This window comes from Anolis carolinensis, unplaced genomic scaffold (assembly GCF_035594765.1).
Source record: "Anolis carolinensis isolate JA03-04 unplaced genomic scaffold, rAnoCar3.1.pri scaffold_9, whole genome shotgun sequence".
NCBI classification, from domain to species: domain Eukaryota; kingdom Metazoa; phylum Chordata; class Lepidosauria; order Squamata; family Dactyloidae; genus Anolis; species Anolis carolinensis.
This window is the reverse complement of record NW_026943820.1, coordinates 19,098,418-19,121,291: the sequence shown is the minus strand read 5'-3', so window position 1 is coordinate 19,121,291 and position 22,874 is coordinate 19,098,418. Positions and strand designations below refer to the sequence as shown.

General features: G+C 41.3%; 1 protein-coding gene across 1 annotated transcript in view; it reads right to left on the bottom strand.

Annotated features, from left to right (window-relative positions):
• The window catches only part of dync1li2 (dynein cytoplasmic 1 light intermediate chain 2), a 29,579-nt gene extending 10,010 nt beyond the window's left edge, over positions 1-19,569 (bottom strand). Inside the window, exons 1-8 of the mRNA XM_003225363.4 lie at positions 19,412-19,569; positions 13,324-13,397; positions 12,710-12,826; positions 11,615-11,845; positions 6,686-6,849; positions 4,201-4,294; positions 3,426-3,561; positions 2,598-2,709 (exon numbers count right to left, since the gene is read on the bottom strand). Coding sequence (XP_003225411.3) covers positions 2,598-2,709; positions 3,426-3,561; positions 4,201-4,294; positions 6,686-6,849; positions 11,615-11,845; positions 12,710-12,826; positions 13,324-13,397; positions 19,412-19,542 — 1,059 coding nt within the window. The 5' untranslated portion in view covers positions 19,543-19,569. The remainder of the gene's footprint in view (positions 1-2,597; positions 2,710-3,425; positions 3,562-4,200; positions 4,295-6,685; positions 6,850-11,614; positions 11,846-12,709; positions 12,827-13,323; positions 13,398-19,411) is intronic.
• Positions 19,570-22,874: the final 3,305 nt, after the last annotated feature.

The window sequence follows — 22,874 nt, the reverse complement described above, 5'->3', positions numbered from 1 at the left end:
CCACTTTTTCTCTCCACAAGGAGACTCAAAGCGGCTTACACTAAAAGCATTTCAATACAACTTAAAATATACAAATATTAAAACAGAATTAAATATAATTGGTATTAAAAACAATTCAGTTAAAATGCATAAAACATATTCAAAACTAAAAACCACAGCAGTACCTGACTTGATCATAAAAACCTTCTTTAAAAGCCTGCCTGAATAAAAAAGTTTTAGCCTGCCACCAGAATGACAGCAGGCTTCCCTGGAGTTGAGGAGCAGCCACCAAGAAGTCCCTCTCTCTCGTTCCCACCAACCATGCCTGAGATGGAGATGAGACTGAGAAAGAGCCTCTCCAGGCAATTTCGTACCAGGAAATGCAGTCAGCCAAATAGCATGGACCTGAGCCGTCTAGGACATTAAAGCCATAACCAGCACTTTGAATTGTGCCTGGAAACACACTAGCAGCAGGTGGAGCTGCTGTAACAGGGCGGTTGTCACTCCCTGCAGCCAGCCCATTAGCAACCTGGCTGATCAGCTGAAGTTTCCGAACATTCTTCAGAGGCAACCCCATGTTGAGTGTGTTACAGTAATCCAGACGGGATATAACTGAGGCATGTACTACCACGGCCAAATCTGGCTTCTCAAGGAACGGGCACAGTTGGTGCACATTTTTTAATTGTGTAAAAGCCCTCCTGGCCACCGCATATACTTGGGCCCTCCAGGTTCAACAATGAGTCCATGAGGACCCCCAAACTGTGGACCTGTGTCTTCAGGGGGAGTGTAACCCCATCCAGCACAGGCTGAATCCCTATTCCCTGATCTTCCTTCCGAATGACCAAGAATACTTAATTATTATATATGGGGTCTTGCAGTTCTTCAAGTTGCTCCTGACACAAAAAAGAAATACTTCTATCTTCTCTGGATTAAGTTTCAGTTTGTTTGCCCTCATCCACTCCATTACTGATGACAGTCACTGGTTTAGGATCAGGACAGCTTCCTTGGCTTTAGGTGGGAAGGAGTAGTAGAGTTTGGTGTCATCTGCATATAGGTGGCACTGCACTCCAAAACTCCGGATGACCTCTCCCTGCAGTTTCATGCATATATTACGCAGGGGACAAAACAGAACCCTGAGGAACCCCACAGAACAATGGCCAGGGATCCTAACAGAAGTCCCACAGCACCACCTTCTGGGAATGGCCCTCCAGGAAGGACTGGAGCCACTGGAAGACAGTGCCTCCCAGCAAGACAACCCAGAAGGATACCGTAGTCAATGGTATCAAAAGCCGCTGAGAGATCCAGGAGAACCAACAGGGACACGCTCCTCCATCTAGCTCTCTGCGGAGGTCATCCACCAAGGCAACCAAAGCTGTCTGTTCCATAGCCAGGCCTGAAACCAGACTGAAATGCATCTAGAGATAATCCGTTTCAACCAGAAATCCCTGGAGTTGAGAGGCCACCACATGCTTTAAAATCTGGCTCAAAAAGAGGAGGTTGGACACTGGCCGATAGTTGTCCATTATGAATGGATTCAGGGATAGCCTTTTTAATATAGGTCTCGCAACTGCCTCCTTTAGGCAAGTTGGAATTTTGCCTTGTTCTAAGGAGGCACTGACCACCCCCTTCACCCACTTTGCCAGTCTCCCTTTGGTCTGTTTGATCAGTCAAGAATTGTTTCCTAATGGCTGGTATTTAGCACTTCACCAACCAAACTGCCACATTAACTGCAAAAGCTGCAAACAGACAAGGGTCACACAGAAAATGCTGCCCAAACTACTTCAATCTCTTCAATCCTTCTTCCCATCCTGGAGGTTGCAAGCAGGAGCTAAGATGCCCCCCCCCCCCCCCCGCCGACCTTCAGTGCTACTGTTGGATTAGTACCCATATCAACAGAACTATGTGCAGATGGTGTCAGCAGCTGCTTGCTAAAGAGTTAATTTTCAAGTCGGAAGACTTAGTTTAACAAATAATCTTTGTTATTAGCTCTTAAACATTGCTCGGGGGCAGGAAAGGCCTTCTGGCTAACTCATTCGTATCTTATGGATGCTATGGTATGTTTTAAAGCACAACTGATGATAAGCACTTTCTATGCATCATAGCCATTTAATTGTCCAGGGTACATGTTTTTAATGTAATTTATGTTATTAGTACAACCATTTTTTATTTGAGTATTTGTATACTTTTTATTTAATTTCACTCTTTTGATTTGTCGTAAATTTACTAATGTTATTTTGTATTTTTTGTTTTAATTTGTTATGTTTGAATTTGTTTATAGCATTGAATGTTTGCTTTTTTGTATGTAAACTGCCCTGAGGAGAGAGGGCAGTCTATAAATAAATTATTATTATTATTATTATTATTATTATTATTATTATTATTATTATTATTATTCTGGGAGATTTAGAGCCTTTTTTGTATTTTAAAAGCTTTCTAGATAACATCACAATCTGACTTCAGCAAATTGAACTACTTCAAGTGTGAATGCTACTAGTTTGCAAAAATATCCAGATTACAGAGTCAAATTAAGGCCACGATTCTGCATATTCGCTTCATATGACAGTTACAAGCAACACTGTGTGCAAAATAAAACAATGTCTACTTCAAAGAGGCTATACCTTTCTTACAGGTGGCTTTACAATGAAGTCTTCATATGCATCTTCTGCTTTAACTGTTGTGAAGTTTTCATGTAGAATTGCAATTTTCTTTTCATTGTCCCATCCAGCAGGTCTAGGGAAAGAAATACAATGCATGTGCACAGAGTTGGCCCTCCATATTTGCAAGTTTTTCTTTCACAGGCTTGGTTCTTTGTGAATTTGTAGTTCCCATTTAACAAGATCACTCCCCCTCTCTTCACCTCAATCTCTTATCCTTCCAACAGAGACAGCCACACTTTAATCCCTTTCTGGCCCTTCAACCATTTGCCCCATTGCTCTTCCTCCAAATTCTCCTCCCTCAATCTCTTTTAATTCCAGCAGAGCTAACAAGATTTAAACTCCGCTTCCAGACTATGGATGTCCCCACCTCACTCCTCTGCCTCACAAACCTCCTCCATTTTGTATCCTGTCCTTGCAACAGCAATAATAATAATAATAATAATAATAATAATAATAATAATAATAATAATTCATTTATTACCCGCCTCTCCCTGCGGCTCGAGGTAGGGTACAACATCATTAAAACAAGAGACAGAAGACCATTAAAATATGTACAAGAAGATTAAAATTCACAGCTTAAAATTGACTAGATAGGCCAGATTTCAACCCCCTTCTAAAAACCCTTCTCTTCCTCCCGGCTCATCTTCTTTCAAGTTCACTCTTGACTGAAATAGGTCTAAAATCTGACTGCCACTATTGGAAGTACATGAGTGCCCCATATACATCCATCAATTCCCCAAAAAATACTATTTACTGCAAGCATAAGGTCTGCTCTGCCCTTCAACTTACATGAAAACTGCATCCTTTTCTACCACTAAGGCAGGAGTGGTAAAATGAAAGCCGTATGCTTTATGTACAGTATACTTATACAACAAGTCAAGATTCTTTTCCTCCTTAACTGATGTATAGATCAAGGCTGCTCCATCTATTTTACGTGTGTTAAGGAAAACAGTAGGCAAATATTGGGATCAATTCAAATCAGACTGTTAAAGTATGCATTCCAGGTTTTTGATCAGAGGTTTATTTGAATGCATACCTTTCAAATAATGAAGGAAGGCTGGATGTCCATCTGTCAGGACTGCTTTGATTGTGCTTTTCATGCATGGCAGGGGGTTAACTAGATGGCCCATGTGATCTCTTCCAACTCAATTATTCTATGATTCTATGAAATTCAATTTAAAAACAAACCTACAGAATTTATCTTGTTAGTAATGTAGGGCTGCCTGTACTCGAAGCCAACATGCACAGGATTAAACTGTTAGCTGAAAGGTATAGTATAACTATGTTGAACTGGTTTATCATTAATTAATGCCAACAATATTTATAGGCCAATAACAAAAAATTAAAATATGTCCACCATTAGAAAAAAGGGAGATGAAATATGTGTTCTTTTTATTTAAAACTTGTATTTCACTTTATTGTATCACATATAAATCCCAAACATTTTTTTAAAAAAATCCGTGGTCTATAAATGGGTGAAATGATGGCATGCTGAGTTACAGAAAGTCAACAACTCAATATGTCAAAATGTATTATTTGTTAAGCTCAATTAGGAAAAGGATACACTGTAAGCAGAATCTACGAATATGCGACTGGATGAAATCAAAGTGCTCTTCTCTGTAGTCATGTTCTTTTTCTAATATACCTACTGCATCACACTGAAAACAAAAGATAAAGAACAACCTTAAAGTTGAAGATATGTGCAAAACATGTAAGCTTTTACCTAAATCAATGTTCAAAGCAAGTTTAATAAGAGATCATTGCCAGAGTCTGACAGATGAATCATCTTTCTTAAAACATCAGAAAAGCATGAATCTGAACTCTTACATACTGCAAATTATTATGGTGGTTTGCTTCCAATGTTAGCTGTGAGACAAAGCCAGAAAAATGTTTTAGTTACATTTTCACTTGTCAGAATAAAGCTACTGATTCAAACAAATTGAAGTTATATCCAGACAAGACAAAAGTGCACCTGGCCAATCCAAAAGACAGATCTGGAAAGAGGGATTCAGCCTGTGTTAGATGGGGTCACACTCCCTCTGAAATCGCAGGTCCGTAGTTTGGAGGTACTGCTGGATTCAGCTCTGAATCTGGAGGCCGAGGCATCAGCAGTGACCAGGAGTGCTTTAGCACAGTTAAAGCTAGTGCACCAAATGAGCCCGTTTCCTGGAGGAGTCGGATATGGGCACTGTGGTAAACGCCTTGGTTAGATCCTGGTTGGACTACTGTAATGTGCTCTACATGGGCTGCCTGTGAAAAGTGCTCAGAAACTTCAGCTGGTTCAAAAAGTGCTAACTGGGGTTGGCTACAGGGAGCAGACAACTTCTCTGTTACAACAGCTCCACTGGCTGCCCAACACAATTCCAGACACAATTCAAAGTGCTGGTTTTGACCTACAAAGCCCTATACAGCTCCGGTCCAGGTTATCTGAAGGACCATATCTTTTTTTATGAACCTGGAAGATATCTAAGATCAACTGTGGGGGGGGCCTTCTCCATGTCCCATCATCTGCTCAAATGTGTTTGATGAGAACACGGAAGAAGGCCTTTTGGTGGCTGCTCCCAGACTGTGGAACTCCCTCCCGAAAAAGACCAGGAGGGTCCCATCTCTACTAGCCTTTTGCAGGCAGGTCAAGACCATTCTCTGCCAGCAGGCCTTTGGGGAAGGATAAGGGACACAGTGATGTTGGGATTTGGGGGACAGGCAGGATTGTGTGTTTTAAAATGTATTTTAACACTATTTATTGTATTTTAACCGTGTTTTAGCCTAATACGCACAGTATCGTTTAATTGTTTTTAATTTTTGAATTTTTTTTCTTAAATCAGGGAGAAAGGCAAGATATAAATAAAGTAAATAATAGTAATGATAATAATAGTAACATGGACTGTTTCAAAACGCAAATGTTTTAGCTTTTCCATGTTTCAGCATCTCTGTGTCTACAATTAAAAGCTGGTATCAACTCTGCACAATTAGAAACTGATTACAACTCTATGAAATGTAACTCAGAAACAAAATTAAAATTACTTGAAATTAAGAACAACAAGTAAACAAAAGGGATTTGGCTCAATTTTCTTCCTGAATATATACCTAAAATCCAAATAACTCTAATAAACAAACGTTTTCACTACTGTGTGCATGTGCCCTCAATCTCCTGTTGATTTATGGTGATACCAAGAATTTCTATACAAAGTCCCAGAATACTTGTAAAGTATCTATACACACAAACGATTGTCTATGTACAAAGAAAATGTGTCCAAATGACTGTAGACTTGGGACTTTATTTGGACTTTACTTTTGAAGACTTTTTTGAGAGCGGTGCTCCATCATTATTTTCTTCAATCCAGTATACAGCAACACGACCAACAATCTGTTTGGAAGATATTTTCATTGACTGTATCCCTGAAGCCTATATGTATTGGAACCAATACCAGACTTGAACAACTTTTGTGTTAGAGCTGTTGCTCCTTTTCATTTTGTCTGGTACGGCCAAATTGAGCTTTGTACGGGGAACTGTAACAATATATGTCATTTGGACACATTTTCTTTGTACATAGACAATCGTTTGTGTGTATAGATACCAAGAATTTCACCAGATTAGTTAAGGAATACAAGGAGGTAATTTTATCAATTCCTTCCTCTGAACTATAGCCTACAGTATCTGGATCTTGGTGGTCTCCAAGTACTAACCAGGGCTGACCTAATACAATCAACAAGCCCTTATCTAGACACTCGTGGCTACCATTTCTCACTAATTTCCATGGGCTTTCTTAAAGCATGAATAAATCTAATTTCAAACTTATATTGGAAAAGATTAAATACAGAAACATAAAAAACCTTAACTGATTTTTAAGTGGCTAGAACTTCTTCCCAAGTTGATTCAGCAAATTGAAATGGCTACTCCTTTCCATTTTCTGAGTAAAAAGAGAAACTATTCCATTCAGATGAAGAGCCCTCCCATGTAAACATGGGAGTTTTGCCTTCAAATCACGATGTTGCGTACAATTCCAATAAATGCCACTTATCGCCAGTGAGCTAGAGCTCAAGCTCACCTTTGTGCAAACGACTATCACAGGAATCCCAAGGTTGTGGGTCAGCACATTATCTCCAAGTGGCAAAGTAACATTCTCATCATCCTGTCCTGATGGACCTCTTCTTTGTGGTGATCCCTGATAACCTTCTTCAGGTTCTACATAGTCTTGGAAAGCCTTTACAACTAGGAAAAATATTTATAACATATGATAAAATGCTTTTGCTTGATAATAGAGTGTGATCTCTGAGATTAAACTACAAAACAAATTCAAAGCAGAATATGAGATTCTAAACAATAACAAAACAAGCTGCCATAATTAAGTTTGAATAGACCGTCAGTGTTTTAAAATGGCTTTGTATTGACAGGTTCATTTTCCAAGTCTTAAAGAACAACATTGTATAGCCAGTCACGGTTTCAAAATAACACATTCTTTAAGGGGTTACGATGCCTTATTCAAAATCTATTTATTATTATTTGAAATATCAATACAGCAATACTTAATTTCAGAGAGTTTACTTCATAGGAAGCTGTGAATATGGTTTTGTATTAAGTACAATATCTCAATGGCACCCTTGAGACTTCTCCCAAATTCAGGTTGGCTTCTGTAACTGCAGCTCCTGCTTTACCTCTGAAATCCATAAGAAGCCAAGCATAGGAGAGAACAACTAAAGCCATTAGCAAGGATAGGGTATGGCATATTCCCTGCATTACAAGAAATCAGCCAAATGTTTCCTGCCGCATCAGAGATCTATCAGGCGATACAGATCTATCTTCTGTTCACCCTGTCTACAAGCAGCAAGAATTGTTCACTGGCAATTTACCATAATCTAGGACAGTCCTCAAAGTATTGGGTGCAACATGAAATATTGGTTGAAGTGTATCTAAGTTTCACTAATACAGGCAGACAGTATTAGCAGGTTTTGATCACTGCCATGTATTTAGATGTATTTTAGTGTAATCGATTCCTGAAGGCTGCTTATTTCTACCCAGTTACAGTACTATCAAAACTTGCACACTTTACGGAAATACATCAGAGCGCTACACTGTCTTAACACAGGAGTGCGGAAACCCTGGTAAACATCTACAATAAACTGCGGAGGGCCTTCTCTCTGTCCCATCACCCACTCCAAGCGCGTTTGGTGAGAACACAGGAGAGGGCCTTTTTGGTGGCTAAAATGTGTCTCTTTGGATTTCCCAGGAAGGCTAATTTCTTGCTCTATGGCATGGAAAGATTTTAACACATTTTAAAAAATTGACATAATTGTACTCAGTCTCAATTACTGGCAGTTAGAAAATAAGCTGGTATGTTTGGTCCTACCCACAACGGGGCCATGGTTCTCAAAAGCATATTTGAAACCCTTTTTGGCCCTAAGGCTTAAAAAGATCCCCCATCCTTGGTCTACTATATAGTAATGTGCTGTTAGGTGCTTTCAAGTTAATTCTTCTTCTGTCATAGGTTTTCTTGGCAAGACTGATTCAGGGGAAGTTTGACATTGCCTTCCTTTGAACTGGAGAGAGAGTTTCTATGACTGGTCTCCCAGTCCTACCTGGTCCATCAGTCAAACCACCATCTTATGCTACAGTGAAGAGTAAGTTATCCCATACCTCAAAATTCTACATACACTGTGAGAGCTGTTCGACAGTGGAACTCTCTCCCCCGGGCCGTGGTGGAGGCTCCTTCCTTGGAGGCTTTTAAGCAGAGGCTGGATGGCCATCTGTCGGGGGTGCTTTGAATGCGACTTCCTGCTTCTTAGCAGGGGGTTGGACTAGATGGCCCATGTGGTCTCTTCCAACTCTACTATTCTATGATTCTATGATTCTATATATTATTTATTTATTTATTTATTTACAGCATTTATATTCCGCCCTTCTCACTCCGAAGGGGACTCAGGGCGGATCACATTACACATATAGGCAAACATTCAATGCCTTTTTAACATAGAACAAAGACAAACAAACATAGGCTCCAAGCGGGACTCGAACTCATGACCTCCTGCTCAGAGTGATTAATTGCAGTTAATTGCACTGGCTTGCTCTCCCGCCTGCACCATATATGCTCCCAGTTAGCAGAATGATAAAGAAATCATATTAGGTGTAAGAACTCTTTGCTATCATTTTTATTGAAACATACCCATTTCATAACCATCTCTGGATATATTTTTAATGGCTACAATATGCCCATGTATACCCTCACTGTACCTTTTTCTACATCTGAATCTAGTTCTCTTGTCACTAACTCTGCAACATCTGTGCTCCTTGACCTCCCCAGCAGCAACTGTTGTACTTTCGATTTTGCAGCTGTTTTTTTACTCCTTCGTATCACCTTGTTCTAGTGGAGAAGGCAGGCAATGGTACAAGCAAATCAAGATTGATTTTCTTCCTTCCCAGAAGGAAACAGGTTGGGGTGATTTGCACAGAATAAGTCAATTTTATATGTCTTTCTCTGTGTGTGCAGATCACTGCATTCCGCACTCCTTTCTTTGTCAGTAGCCAAGAAAACACAGTGAAACATTAATAAGAGGCCAGATTGCTCTATATCAGTGATTCCCAAAGTGGGCGCTACCGCCGCCTAGTGGGCGCTGCAGCGATCCAGGGGGGCGGTGATGGCCACAGGTGCATTTGGGAGTGATGAATAACTGTATTACCTTTCTATTCTAAGTTCAAAAATAGTTTCATAATTTCAAACTTCAATGTTTCTCATTTATACCTTTCTTTACTATATTTTTACAAAAAAGGTAGAAACATTAATACATATATCTTTCTGTCTAATTGCTATTAAAAAAATTTAAAAAAAATAATTTCCAGAGGGCGCTGAGTAATATTTTTTCTGGAAAGGGGGCGGTAGGTCAAATAAGTTTGGGAACCACTGCTCTGTATCTAAACTGCTGTGCCATTCTGACATTTAAAGAGATGTTATGGTGAACAAGAGTCTGTTGTAAACAACTGCAGTATAAAAGGCCAAAATTTTCCCCTTAGGGTGAATTGTCCTCGTGCTGCCCAAGCCGCTGCCTTCAACTGGTACAACAAATCCTTCCACATCCAAAGAAAAGGAAAAAGCACAAAACTGACTATGGCTGGTCTCCTGCAGTGTTCAACAGTTTGTTTGGCAGCTTTCATTCATTTCATTTCATGATCGGCACTACTGCTGCATGAAGTGCTCCAACCAAGGAATTAAACATCACTGTTTAATTCCAAAAGCAGGCATTGCTTTCGCTAATGCAGAATGATGTAATTCCTATCAAAAACACCCCTTGTGATAGAAGAAAGGGCTCCTTTTATCCAATGAATTTCAGACTATTTGTTTCAAAAACCCACATGAGACAAGTTTGAAAGTAAGCTTTTTTCTGCACCACTTTAAAATATGCAGAGTATAAGGTCAAAGCTAGCGGTGTGCACAGTTAACAGGAGAGATTCTGTCAATTATATTTCTTGACAGTGAAGGAAGTACCAAAAGAGAATGTCTGAAATATAGTGTTTTCTGGAACATGATAGCAACTAAAAGGGTTATTTTCCAAATTCCAATAATAAATTCAACAGATCATGCAGACACCATACCCTTAGCATGGAAATATGCAGTAAGATCATAAAGTTGATTGTCTTTGTCACTCATTAAATAACAGTCCCATCATAAAGAAGCTCCAAAAATAACTCTTAAGCTCAAAATGTCCAGTTAGACCCCATGGCCTCCCTGCATTACAAGAAATGGTCTCCTATCTTTGAGTATCATTTATTTAGTAACATTTCCATCATACAGAAGTTTTGAATAGGCAGTTTCATGACAACCCTGATAGGCTCCCTGCATTAGAATATAAATAATCATGTTCTGAAGGCTCAGAGCTTGCATACTGAAGAATACCAAATGGAATGGGTGGCACTTCAGTTCTTAAAAACTTTGAATATTACATCCTTGACAATGATGCTGAAGGCCACAAAGTTACAGGAAATCCAACACTGCAAGATATTTCTTGATTTCACCGTGTGTGTGTTTACATTGTGCTTGTTGCTGGGATTCAGTAAAACAAGTCAACTTTGCACAGCAAAGTAGTTGTTTACTACACTTCCCTAGAAGTCAGTGGATCTCAACCTGTGGGTCACCAGATGTTTTGGTCTTCAACTCCCAGAAATCCAGATATATAAACCTTCCTTGCTTAGTTTCTCCATACCTCACAACCTCTGAGGATGCCTGCCATAGATGTGGGTAAAATGTCAGGAGAATACTTCTGGAACATAGCCATACAGGCCGGAAAACATACAACAACCCTGTGATCCCGGCCATGAAAGCCTTCGACAACAAGCTGATAAATTGGGCGGGATTTCTGGGAGTTGTAGGCCAAAACATCTGGAGATCCACAGGTTGAGAACCACTGCTGTAAGTCCTCCCACAAAGGTTGACTATAAATGAAATGAATGAATAAATGAAAGAAAGATCTTTGCTACAACAATGGAAACCCTTAGCCATATCAATCTTCACAAGATATCGCCAGAAATATCTTAGTCCTGAGAGAAAAGTAGGATACAAATAAATACGATGATGATGAAGAAGAAGTTATTTAACAGTATAAACCATTCAAGAATTAAAGAGGTAAAACAAACTTCCTTAGCCTGCAATGTGTCTTGTTCCAAAGTAAACTACACTGGTTTTAACTTGAATACTCAATCTTTACCTTCTCAATTTTTCTTATTAAGAATAGAATATTCCATTTCTTGCATACAAGTCTCAGAGTTATCAGGATGCCAAATTTTACATCTTTACATCATCTTATATACCAAACAAGTACACAAGATATGCGGTTACCCAAAATATCTAGATAAACTGAGAATAAGAACAGGGTGTGTTCGATGCATCACTAGCCTGACACAGTTTTAAGCAGTTAAAATGCCAGCTCTCCTCTTAATTAGCTACACACAAGAAAAAAGTCAGTATCATATTCAGTCTCAGATTACTTACATTGCTGTTCCATGTCTCTCATCTCTTCTGGAGGAATTTTTAGCTTATCAATATGTTCACGCAAGACACTTGCCCATTTCTGTAACGATTCCATAATAGTCCAAGGTCTAGACATATCAGCTACAAATATTACAAGAGTCTCTTGCAATGATTCTGCTGAAACAGCAAACTTTAAGAGGCCTTTATGGTACAAGTCCCCATCAAGTATCCAGACATTACAGCGCGCCTGATCTGAAATGCAGAAGAAGCCTCCGCATTAAAAAATCAATTTTAATGTAGTATTGCTAATATATATATGGTGGCCCATAATTGAATACTTTACATATTTTAAATGCACTATTTTAAGCAACAGTTTAAACTGATTACGCATACAGAGATTAAGATACAACTGAAAACAAGGCCTAAAGCCAAGGGTGAAGAATCTTTGGTTCCCCAGACTTTTTTAAACTATAATTTACGCAATTGCTCATCACAAGCCATGATGGAAGTACAGGCCAAAACATCTGCAGGGGCAAAAGTCTCCATAGCTGGCCTAACCTTCCTGAAACCAATAAAGACTTTATTTATTCAAATGTAAGCGGTAGGCCTACTATTCTTATATGTACAACTCACATTTCTAGCCCCTTGTGCTAAGATTTCCCAACCACCACTTCTGAATCTGAATGCAACTCTGGCCAAGGAAAGGGATCTCAGGGGAAAATCACAAGCATATAGAGTACAGTGAAAAATGATGCACTCTGAATAAATTATCTAATTCTGAGCAAGAATCAAGAAAATCCATGATAAGTAACTCAACAGAGACAAACCAAATGCATTTAATTCTTAAAAAGTCATGCAACAAGAGTATTGGGAAAAATCCAAGATATTCTTACCTTTTCCCTTTTAGAAGCTCCATCATTTAAATTTCAAGATATACAAACAAATGATGCAAATAAAATTACAAACCTATGTAAGTTTACATGTGACTAAGCTCCACTAAACATCTGAGTTCATGGATGAGGCTATAATGAGATATTATCAACCCAACTGTGTCTGTAAGAAGAAACCAGTCATCTATTTTAAGCAACAGGGATGCAGAAAAAGCAAAGTCTTTACCATCTCTATCTTCATCATGGATGTTTAAGTACAAGTATTCAAGTCCTCTTCCTTTCTTGCCATGTTCCGTTCCCTGTATTTTAGTCATTAGAGTTGTTTTACCTGAGCCATCATCACCTGCCAATAAGTTTGCAGAGCAGAAAAGAAACATGAACAAGGCCACTTTTTACAGAAAAAAAAACAGTCATGACTTCTCAGATAAGACATTTTGTGTGTATATACAAAGTATCTTATTTATTATGACTTTAAAATAAAGTAATAGCTCCACTCAAAAATAGTCTTAAAATATTAGTAAACTGCAGAGTAAACTACTTATTTGATCTCGTAATTCCACAAAAAGCTACAGTTGCAGTTGTGATTTATACAAAAGAACAACAAAAAACCAAACACCTCAGTATAAACATTATTTCAATGTATTAGGTTTAAAATACTTCGTTAGTAAAGAAGATCCAAAGTTAAGTTCAACTTAACCTCGGACACTATAGTAAGTACCTCTAAACAGCTTTTCAAAGAAATTAAATGACTTTTCTTTTTCTAACCAGGCATACTTAAAATTAAATTTTAGTATCTCTGCAACTATCAAAAGCTTTCCATTGCTATTCACTGGAACTTACCAAAGACAAGAATATTTTTACCAGAGGGTAATTTAGATCTGGACCTGGTGGAAACTTCACTCAATATTGAGAACCTGTGGACACAAAAAAAGATCCCATATTAGTCTGTCTGAGCAATGTCACAAACGAGGTGAAAGAAACAACTGTGAGATGTAAAGAGATGAATGACTGAAATGGTGTGCAGAGAAGCAGATTATTTGCATTTCATTCTACACTCAGCCCTCCACATTTGCTGGGGCTAGGGGCACAAGATCCTCAGAAAAGACCAATAAAATAAGTTTTTTTACCTGACAGAATACCTCTACAGGAATCTCTAGACCTTCCAGTGCAATTCTATGGCCAATTTATGAAAGAATCACACTGGAGGACCTACAAATGCCTAGTGAAGTGTTCTCTGTAGGAATCTCTAGCTCCTCCAGAGTAATTCTATGGCAGAAGCTGGCCACTGAGGGCCCGTCCACACAGCCATATAACACAGAATATCAAGGCAGATAATATTTACTTTGAAGTGGGTTATCTGAGTCCATACTGTCATATATTTTATACAGTTGTGTGGAAGGGGCCTGAGTCATACATTAGAGGACCTAAAGATTTCTTGAGAGAACATATTAATAAAGTATGTGAATAATCAAATCCATAAACACGGAGGGATGACTGTCATCTTTTTTCTGAGAAGCTGCAAGTGCTTCATCTCCAAGCAAGGGATCTTTCTTAGTATCCCTGCAGGCACAAATATACCCTCCAACTGTGCCAACTTGGTAAGGACAGTCCCAATTAATCCTCTCTCATCCCACTTTTTCAGCTATTTTTCTGTCTCCTCCTCCCACGTTCCCCTTTTGTTCTGCACTTATTTCAACTGCTGTGGACTGTGTCCAAAGCACAGAGGAAGTTTGCATTCAATTAACACAGTGGATAGGGGGGGAGACAGAGAACGAGAGAGTAAGAGAGAGAGAGAGAGAGAGAGAGGGAGGGAGGGAGGGAGGGAGGGAGGGAGGGAAAGAGGTTCTTGGCCTTCCTGACAGGCTCAGGCTCAACGGCTATGGCCTCTCCTGACCTATGTGTTCTTCCTCATTAATAATGTTTGCCATTTTGACTACATTTGATGTCGCCTGGCCACACATGTCCCAGTGTTCATTTGTGAAATGTTGGCAGGAATGCACAGTGGGCTAAACAAATTCATTCCTTTCAGCCAGTATTTTAAGACTTCAGCGCCTAGACCCACTAGCCAATATCTCGAAGAGCCTCATACCAATCCCTAAGTAGGCATTCTGTAGGCAGAATGAACACGATGCAAATAAATGTTTTCCTAGTTACTTCGTCAATAAATGTGTACATTTGTTCAAAAGCACATACCATACTGGAATTTGTTTTTAAAACAATGTTTTACTCTCTTGGTTTAAAATAATTCATCACTTTTGGCTAGCTATCTTTAGGGGGAACTGCAAGAATGAAAGACTGTCAGTGGCAAGAACTGCTATGCATCTGCTGGGAGTATTCAAAAAGAGTTCTTGCCTATGAAGCACTGTAGTGACCCTGAGTTGAAAAGGGATTTTGGAAACCTGACCTCTAAGGAAATTCTGTTGCTTGTGGCGGGGCGGGGCGAGGCCCCTCTTCTCACTGCTGATCATCAAGGATTGAGACAGACAGCATTACTTCACTCACATTTTAAGTTCCATATTTGAACACTTGTGTTTTAGGCTTCAGCTCCCAGACTCATTAGCCAACATGTTGAACAGTTAGGAATTCTGGAAGCTAAAGTCTGAAACATCTGGAGAATCAAAGTTTGCGAATCATTAGTTAAGCCCATTTGTCTACTGCCTTGTCATGATAAGTGTTTTGTTTAACTGTTAAAGTAAACAAAAATCCTCTGGTTTCACAGCTTATTAAATCTATATAAAAATGTTATGTTCATTTTATTTTGGAGTAAACCACAAAGCCACTGAACCAAATCACACCAAATTTGGTCACAAAAGACATGGTCATCCAAAATATGTCTTTCAATGGAAAACAAGAAAAATAAAGTCCTAATTAGAGGAAGACGAAGAACTTTTTTCCCCACTGCTGCCAGCTAGAAGGGTAAGCTCCGCCCACTTTGTCTCCTAGCAATCCACTCAGCCATTTAATGGCACCCAGGGCCTCTTCAATCAGGCCTCTTCCACACTGCCTATAAAATACAGATCTGATTTGAACTAGATTATATGGCAGTGTAGACTCAAGGCCCTACCACACACCTATATAACCCTGAATGCCAAGGCAGGATAATCTGCTTTGAACTGGGTTATCTTGAGTCCACACTGCCATATAATCCAGTTCAGTGTGGATTTTATACAGCTGTGTAGAAGGGGCCTCATATAATCCTGTTCTAAGCAGATAAGATTATAAATGTAATATGTAATAATTATTGTGGTATAATAGTACAGAACAATATAATCATAGAATCATAGAATAGTAGAGTTGGAAGAGACCACATGGGCCATCTAGTCCAACCCCCTGCTAAGAAGCAGGAAATCGCATTCAAAGCACCCCCGATAGATGGCCATCCAGCTTCTGCTTAAAAGCCTCCAAGGAAGGAGCCTCCACCACGGCCCCGGGGAGAGAGTTCCACCGTCGAACAGCTCTCACAGTGAGGAAGTTCTTCCTGATGTTCAGGTGGAATCTCCTTTCCTGTAGTTTGAAGCCATTGTTCCGTGTCCTAGTCTGCAGGGCAGCAGAAAACAAGCTTGCTCCCTCTTCCCTATGACTTCCCTTCACATATTTGTACATGGCTATCATGTCTCCTCTCAGCCTTCTCTTCTGCAGGCTAAACATGCCCAGCTCTTTAAGCCGCTCCTCATAGGGCTTGTTCTCCAGACCCTTAATCATTTTAGTCGCCCTCCTCTGGACGCTTTCCAGCTTGTCAACATCTCCCTTCATCTCTAAAATCTCTAAATCTCTAAAATCAGGACAGTAAATAAAGAACAACACTCAGAAGACAGAGAAATTCCAGACAGGAAACAATCAGGGCCAGCTAACACCTCCCGACAAAGGATTCCCTCAGGTAAGAAGCAGTCAGGCTTTGAAGCTAAAAGGCCATTAAATGCTAATCAAGGTCACTAATTGCAGCATTCATACTTGCTGCACTGAGACTATTCATTGCTATTCGACCTGGCCAAACAAGAATTCCACAAGGTAGAAAGCAGCCGGGCTTGCAAGCAGCAAGGCTATTCAGTGCTTTTCAACCTGGCCAACCAAGATTTCCCCTAGATAGAAAACCCTCAGATTTGGAAGCCACGAGGCTACTCCGTCCCATTCAACCTTCCCAAGGAAGGATGCCCCTATATAGAAAGCAGCCAGGTTTTGAAGGCTATTCAGTGCAATTACAATTGCCCACAGCAACGCGTGGCAGGGCACAGCTAGTATAGCTATAAAATACAACACTCTAGTGCAATGCTGAAGGAGATGTTTATCATGGTTTACTTCCAGCAATATGTCAGTCTCTCCACTATAATGCCAGCAGACAGACATGACTAACAGGTATTCCAATTCCCCCTCAACTAAAAACTCATTAGCTAGGTGCACATTACTCTCCTTTAGCCTCACTTCAATTCCACTGATAGCTGTCAAACAATTTTCTTCTCTTCCTAAGTCACAGAAAAGAAGCCGAAAAGCCATTTTAAAGACCAAATAGACTTGATAATAATAATAGACTTTATTTGTAACCTGTCCTATCTCCCCAGAGGGACTCAGGGCGACCAAAACATTTAACACGAATAGTTTTGTTAGCTATGCTGAAGGTTCACATAGATAATCAAATACTAAAAATAACCCAATTATCATTTATACACCTTCCTCAAAACTTTATCAAGAATGATAGTGAAATGATAACAAGAGGTAATCCAGTACTGTAATCTGCTTTCAGAAATATCCAACACTGGAAATAACACTAGAAATAAAATACTCCAGCACTGAAAGAACACAGGGCTTTATACTCCAGTTCAATGCAGTTAAACTGGATTATAGGAGTCCAAACTGACCATATAATGCAGTTCAATCTGCATTATAATGGGCGTGTGGATGGGACCTGAATGTGTCATGAAATCCTCATTTCCCAAACAACCATCACAGGGAAACCTGAACAATCAACCCTACCTCTCCTGCCATTAGACCTGCAGAGGCAGATTAAGTTTCTGCTGCATTCATGATGACAGTATTGATTTCCTACTGGTGTGTATTAAAAAAGCTAATCTTGCCATTTTCTTCAATTTCTCCCCAAAATAACAGTGGTGGCTACTATCTCCAAACTGGGCCTTTGAACATCAGAGACGGAGAATGGACTTGGCCTCAGGGGGTCTGTTTTCATAGAATCATAAAGTTGGAAGAAACCACACGGGCCATCTAGTCCAACCCCATGTCATGCAGGAAAAGCACAATCAAAGCAGCCCTGACAGATGGCCACCCAGCCTCTTTAGAAGTTTCCAAGGAAGGAGCTTCCACCACACTCCAAGGTAGAGAGTTCCACTGTTGAACAGCTCGTATGGCCAGGAAGTTCTTCCTAATGTTCAGGTGGAATCTCCTTTTCTGTCATTTGAACCCATGGCTCTGAGTCCTAGTTTCAAGGGCAGCAGAAAACAATAATGCTCCCTCTTCCTTATGACACCCTTTCACATATTTATACATGGCTATCACGTCTCCTCTCAACCTTCTCTTCTGCAGCCCAAACATACCCAGTTCTTTAAGATGATCCTCAGAGGGATTCATGGTCTCCAGACCTTTGGTCATTTTAGTTGCCTTCCTCTGGACACCTTCCAGCTTGTCAATATCTGTTTTGAACTGTGGTGCCCAGAATTAGGCACAGTATTCCAGGTGAGGTCTAGCCAAAGCCGAACAGAGACACATCATGACTTCCCTCAATCTAGGCCAATGATAAGCAACCTTTTGCGCTTGGTGTGTCAAAATTCACCAAAAAAAAACCTAGCATGACTTGGGTGGTGTGTCACCTCGAGAAAAAAACCATAATTTCACAATATGTATAGTTTAAATAACAAAAATATATAATTGTAATATATAACTGTATTCAATAAATCAAAAACTATTTACTACCATTATTTCCATGTACAACAATCTATGGTACCTCTTGCAGTTTCCATGCTGATTTCTCTCTATTCTAGTTTCAATGTAGTCATGAGCAATGAATATAATAATAATAATAATAATAATAATAATAATAATAAGGTCATATACTACAATAATAATAGAATAATAATAGTAATTATAAATATATAAATGTAATGTGCATAATTCCCATGGAGTAAACAACAAAACCACTGGACCAAATCACACCAAATTTGGCCACAAAAGACACAGTCATCCAATCAATCTGCAGGCAGCAGCGTGTCAGCAAAAATGGCTAGGCGTGTCAGTGCTGACACGCGTGTCATAGGTTGGCCATCACTGATCTAGGCAATAGACACTTTTTGATGCAGCCCAAAACCCCACTGGTGTCCATGAAGACTCCCAAATCTTTCTCACATGGACTGTTGTTGAGCCACACATTAGTCATCCTGTATCTTTGCATTTAATTTTTTTCTGCCTAAGTGTAGTATCTTACATTTCTCCTTGTTGGGGTTCATTTTGTTAGTTGTGGCCAATCAGCTCTTTAATATGTGAAGGTCCCTTTTGAATTCTGATCCTGTCCTCTAGAGTATTAGCTCTCCCTCGCAATTGGTGTCATTTGCAAACGTGATAAGCAGGGCCCCTAAACAAGGGCAAACTTGGACCTTCCGGGTGTTTTGGACTGCATCTCCCACCGTCCCCAACAGCCTCAGGCCCTTTCCTTTTCCCCCTCTGTCGCTGTTAGGAACGGTGGAAGTTGCAGTCCAAAACACCGGAAGGGCCCAAGTTTGCCCATGCCTGCTCTAAACCTTCATCCAGGTCATTAATTTTGTTTCTGAAGGGACTCAGAAGGCCTCGCCCCGCCCAAGGCCAGGAAGCCCGGACTATTCCCTCCCCAAAAGCATCCTGTCAGGAGTCCAACGCACACCGCCCTGGGCAGGCAGGCAGGCGGGCAGGCAGACAAGCAGGCAGGAGGCCTGGGCCGGCTCCTCCTCACCAGAGGCTCTGGCCTTCCTCCTCCTCGCTGGGGAAGTCGGCGGCCACGGGCCCCTCCGGCCCCAGCAGCTTCTTCTCCGCCAACACCGGCGCCATCTTGCCAACGGCAGCCACCACAAAGAGTGACCTCATCCGCCCAGGCGTTTCCCACGACGCGGCCAAGGACCCCTTCTCCCGTCTACACCGCTGCCTGTCCGCCGGTTTCGGTTTCCAAGCTTTTCCAGGCTTCCACTTCAATCTTTTCATCTTTCAATCCTGGCTTCACTATAGGGCACAAAACGGTTGCTTCGAGGCCGCATTCCTTTTCAATAAGAGGAAGGCAGAGTGGTGACAGTCAGGCACGCCTTTAGCCACCTAAGAGTGTGGTACTTGCTTCTGGAATGATGAGTTCAAGATTTGAGACGGCCGCCGCCCTGCGTTTGAGCAAAGCAGAGCCACCTAATGACAGCGAGAGGCATTGCTGTTTCAATGGGCTGCCAGGTTTACAAGAGCAGTCGTTTACCATCCTTACAGAAAACAGGAGAATTCCAGACAGGAAACAATCGGGGCCAGCTAACACCTCTCAACAAAGGATTCCCCCAGGCAAAAAACAGCCAGGCTTTGAAGCAGCAAAGCTTTTCAATGCTAATCAAGGTGGCCAACTGCAACATTCACACTTGCCTCAAACAGACAAGAGTTCCATCAGGGCCAGCTAACACTTCCCAACAAAGGATTCCCCCAGGCAGGAAGCAGACAGGCTTTGAAGCTGCAAAGCTTTTCAATGCTAATCAAGGTGGCCAACTGCAACATTCACACTTGCCTCAAACAGACAAGAGTTCCATCAGGGCCAGCTAACACTTCCCAACAAAGGATTCCCCCAGGCAGGAAGCAGACAGGCTTTGAAGCTGCAAAGCTTTTCAATGCTAATCAAGGTGGCCAACTGCAACATTCACGCTTGCCTCAAACAGACAAGAGTTCCATCAAGACCAGCTAACACTTCCCAACAAAGGATTCCCCCAGGCAGGAAGCAGCCAGGCTTTGAAGCTGAAAAGATTTTAAATGGGAATCAAGGTGGCCAACTGCAACATTCACACTTGCCTCAAATAGACAAGTGTCCCATCAGGGCCAGTTAACACCTCCCAACAAAGGATTCCACCAGGCAGTAAACAGCCAGACCTTGAAATTGCAAGGCCATTCAATGATAATCAAGGTGGCCAACTGAAACATTCATACCTGCCTCAAACAGACCAGAGTTCTTTTTCCCACCTTGGACCTTCCAGAGATATAATAAACCCCACTTGCCTAATTTCCAACAGACCTCACAACCTCTGAGGACGCCTGCCATAGATGTGGGAGAAACATCAGGAGAGAATGTTTCTGGAACATGGCTATACAGACCAGAAAACTCACAACAATCCATGCTTTTTTAAAACTCCTGACTCTGAATGTCCCTTTGAGCAAGTGTATACATAAATGTCCCTGCCAACGTATAGCAACAACCCCTTGAATTGCATAGTGTTCCTAGGCAAGGAATTTTTGGATGTGGTTTTGTCAGCTGAAGAACAAATGTGTACAAAAGCATCCGTAGATAGCAGAACAGGCCTGACATTTGTGATCTGGACATAGGCAGTTCGAGAGAATGCTCATGATGGGCAGATTTGAGTTAGTAGTAGGCAAAGCGATAATGTTATCTTTTGACCGCAGTGAGACCCTCCTTTGGGCAGTCTCCTGTCCAAAGGACGATCACAACTATCCTGTCTGAAGGGCTGTCCATTCTAGTTTTAAAATCAACCTCTACAGTGCTGTGAATTTTGAGGCATGAACAGAGGGCAAAAGGGAGAAATGCCCCAAGAGGAAGGCGCGTCAAGAAAACCCTTGTCCACTTTCCATCTGGGAATGTATGTCCTCGCGCAAAACACCATACGGATCTAGATTAGAATCATAGAATCATAGAATCATAGAATAGTAGAGTTGGAAGAGACCACATGGGCCATCTAGTCCAACCCCCTGCTAAGAAGCAGGAAATCGCATTCAAAGCACCCCCGACAGATGGCCATCCAGCCTCTGCTTAAAAGCCTCCAAGGAAGGAGCCTCCACCACGGTCCCGGGGAGAGAGTTCCACTGCCGAACAGCCCTCACTGTGAGGAAGTTCTTCCTGATGTTCAGGTGGAATCTCCTTTCCTGTAGTTTGAAGCCATTGTTCCGTGTCCTAGTCTGCAGGGCAGCAGAAAACAAGCTCCCTCCCTCCTCCCTATGACTTCCCTTCACGTATTTGTACATGGCTATCATGTCTCCTCTCAGCCTTCTCTTCTGCAGGCTAAACATGCCCAGCTCTTTAAGCCGCTCCTCATAGGGCTTGTTCTCCAGACCCTTAATCATTTTAGTCGCCCTCCTCTGGACGCTTTCCAGCTTGTCAACATCTCCCTTCAACTGTGGTGCCCAAAATTGGACACAGTATTCCAGGTGTGGTCTGACCAAGGCAGAATAGAGGGGGAGTATGACTTCCCTGGATCTAGACGCTATTCCCCTATTGATGCAGGCCAGAATCCCATTGGCTTTTTTAGCAGCCGCATCACATTGTTGGCTCATGTTTAACTTGTTGTCCACGAGGACTCCAAGGTCTTTTTCGCACACACTGCTGTCAAGCCAGGCGTCCCCCATTCTGTATCTTTGATTTCCATTTTTTCTGCCGAAGTGAAGTATCTTGCATTTGTCCCTGTTGAACTTCATTTTGTTAGTTTTGGCCCATCTCTCTAGTCTGTCAAGATCGTTTTGAATTCTGCTCCTGTCTTCTGGAGTGTTAGCTATCCCTCCCAGTTTTGTGTCGTCTGCAAACTTGATGATCGTGCCTTCTAACCCTTCGTCTAAGTCGTTAATAAAGATGTTGAACAGAACCGGGCCCAGGACGGAGCCCTGCGGCACTCCACTTGTCACTTCTTTCCATGATGAAGACGACGCATTGGTGAGCACCCTTTGGGTTCGTTCGCTTAGCCAATTACAGATCCACCTAACCGTAGTTTTGTCTAGCCCACATTTTACTAGTTTCCTTGCCAGAAGGTCGTGGGGGACTTTGTCGAAGGCCTTACTGAAATCCAGGTAGGCTACATCCACAGCATTCCCTGTATCGACCCAACTCGTAACTCTATCGAAAAAAGAGATCAGATTAGTCTGGCATGACTTGTTTTTGGTAAATCCGTGTTGACTATTAGCAATGACCGCATTTGTTTCTAAGTGTTCGCAGACCACTTCCTTAATGATCTTTTCCAGAATTTTGCCTGGTATTGATGTGAGGCTGACCGGACGGTAATTGTTTGGGTCGTTCTTTTTTCCCTTCTTGAAGATAGGGACCACATTCGCCCTCCTCCAATCTGCTGGGACTTCTCCCGTTCTCCAAGAACTCTCGAAGATAATTGCCAGTGGTTCTGAAATAACTTCCGCTAGTTCCTTCAGTACTCTTGGGTGTAGCTGATCTGGCCCTGGGGACT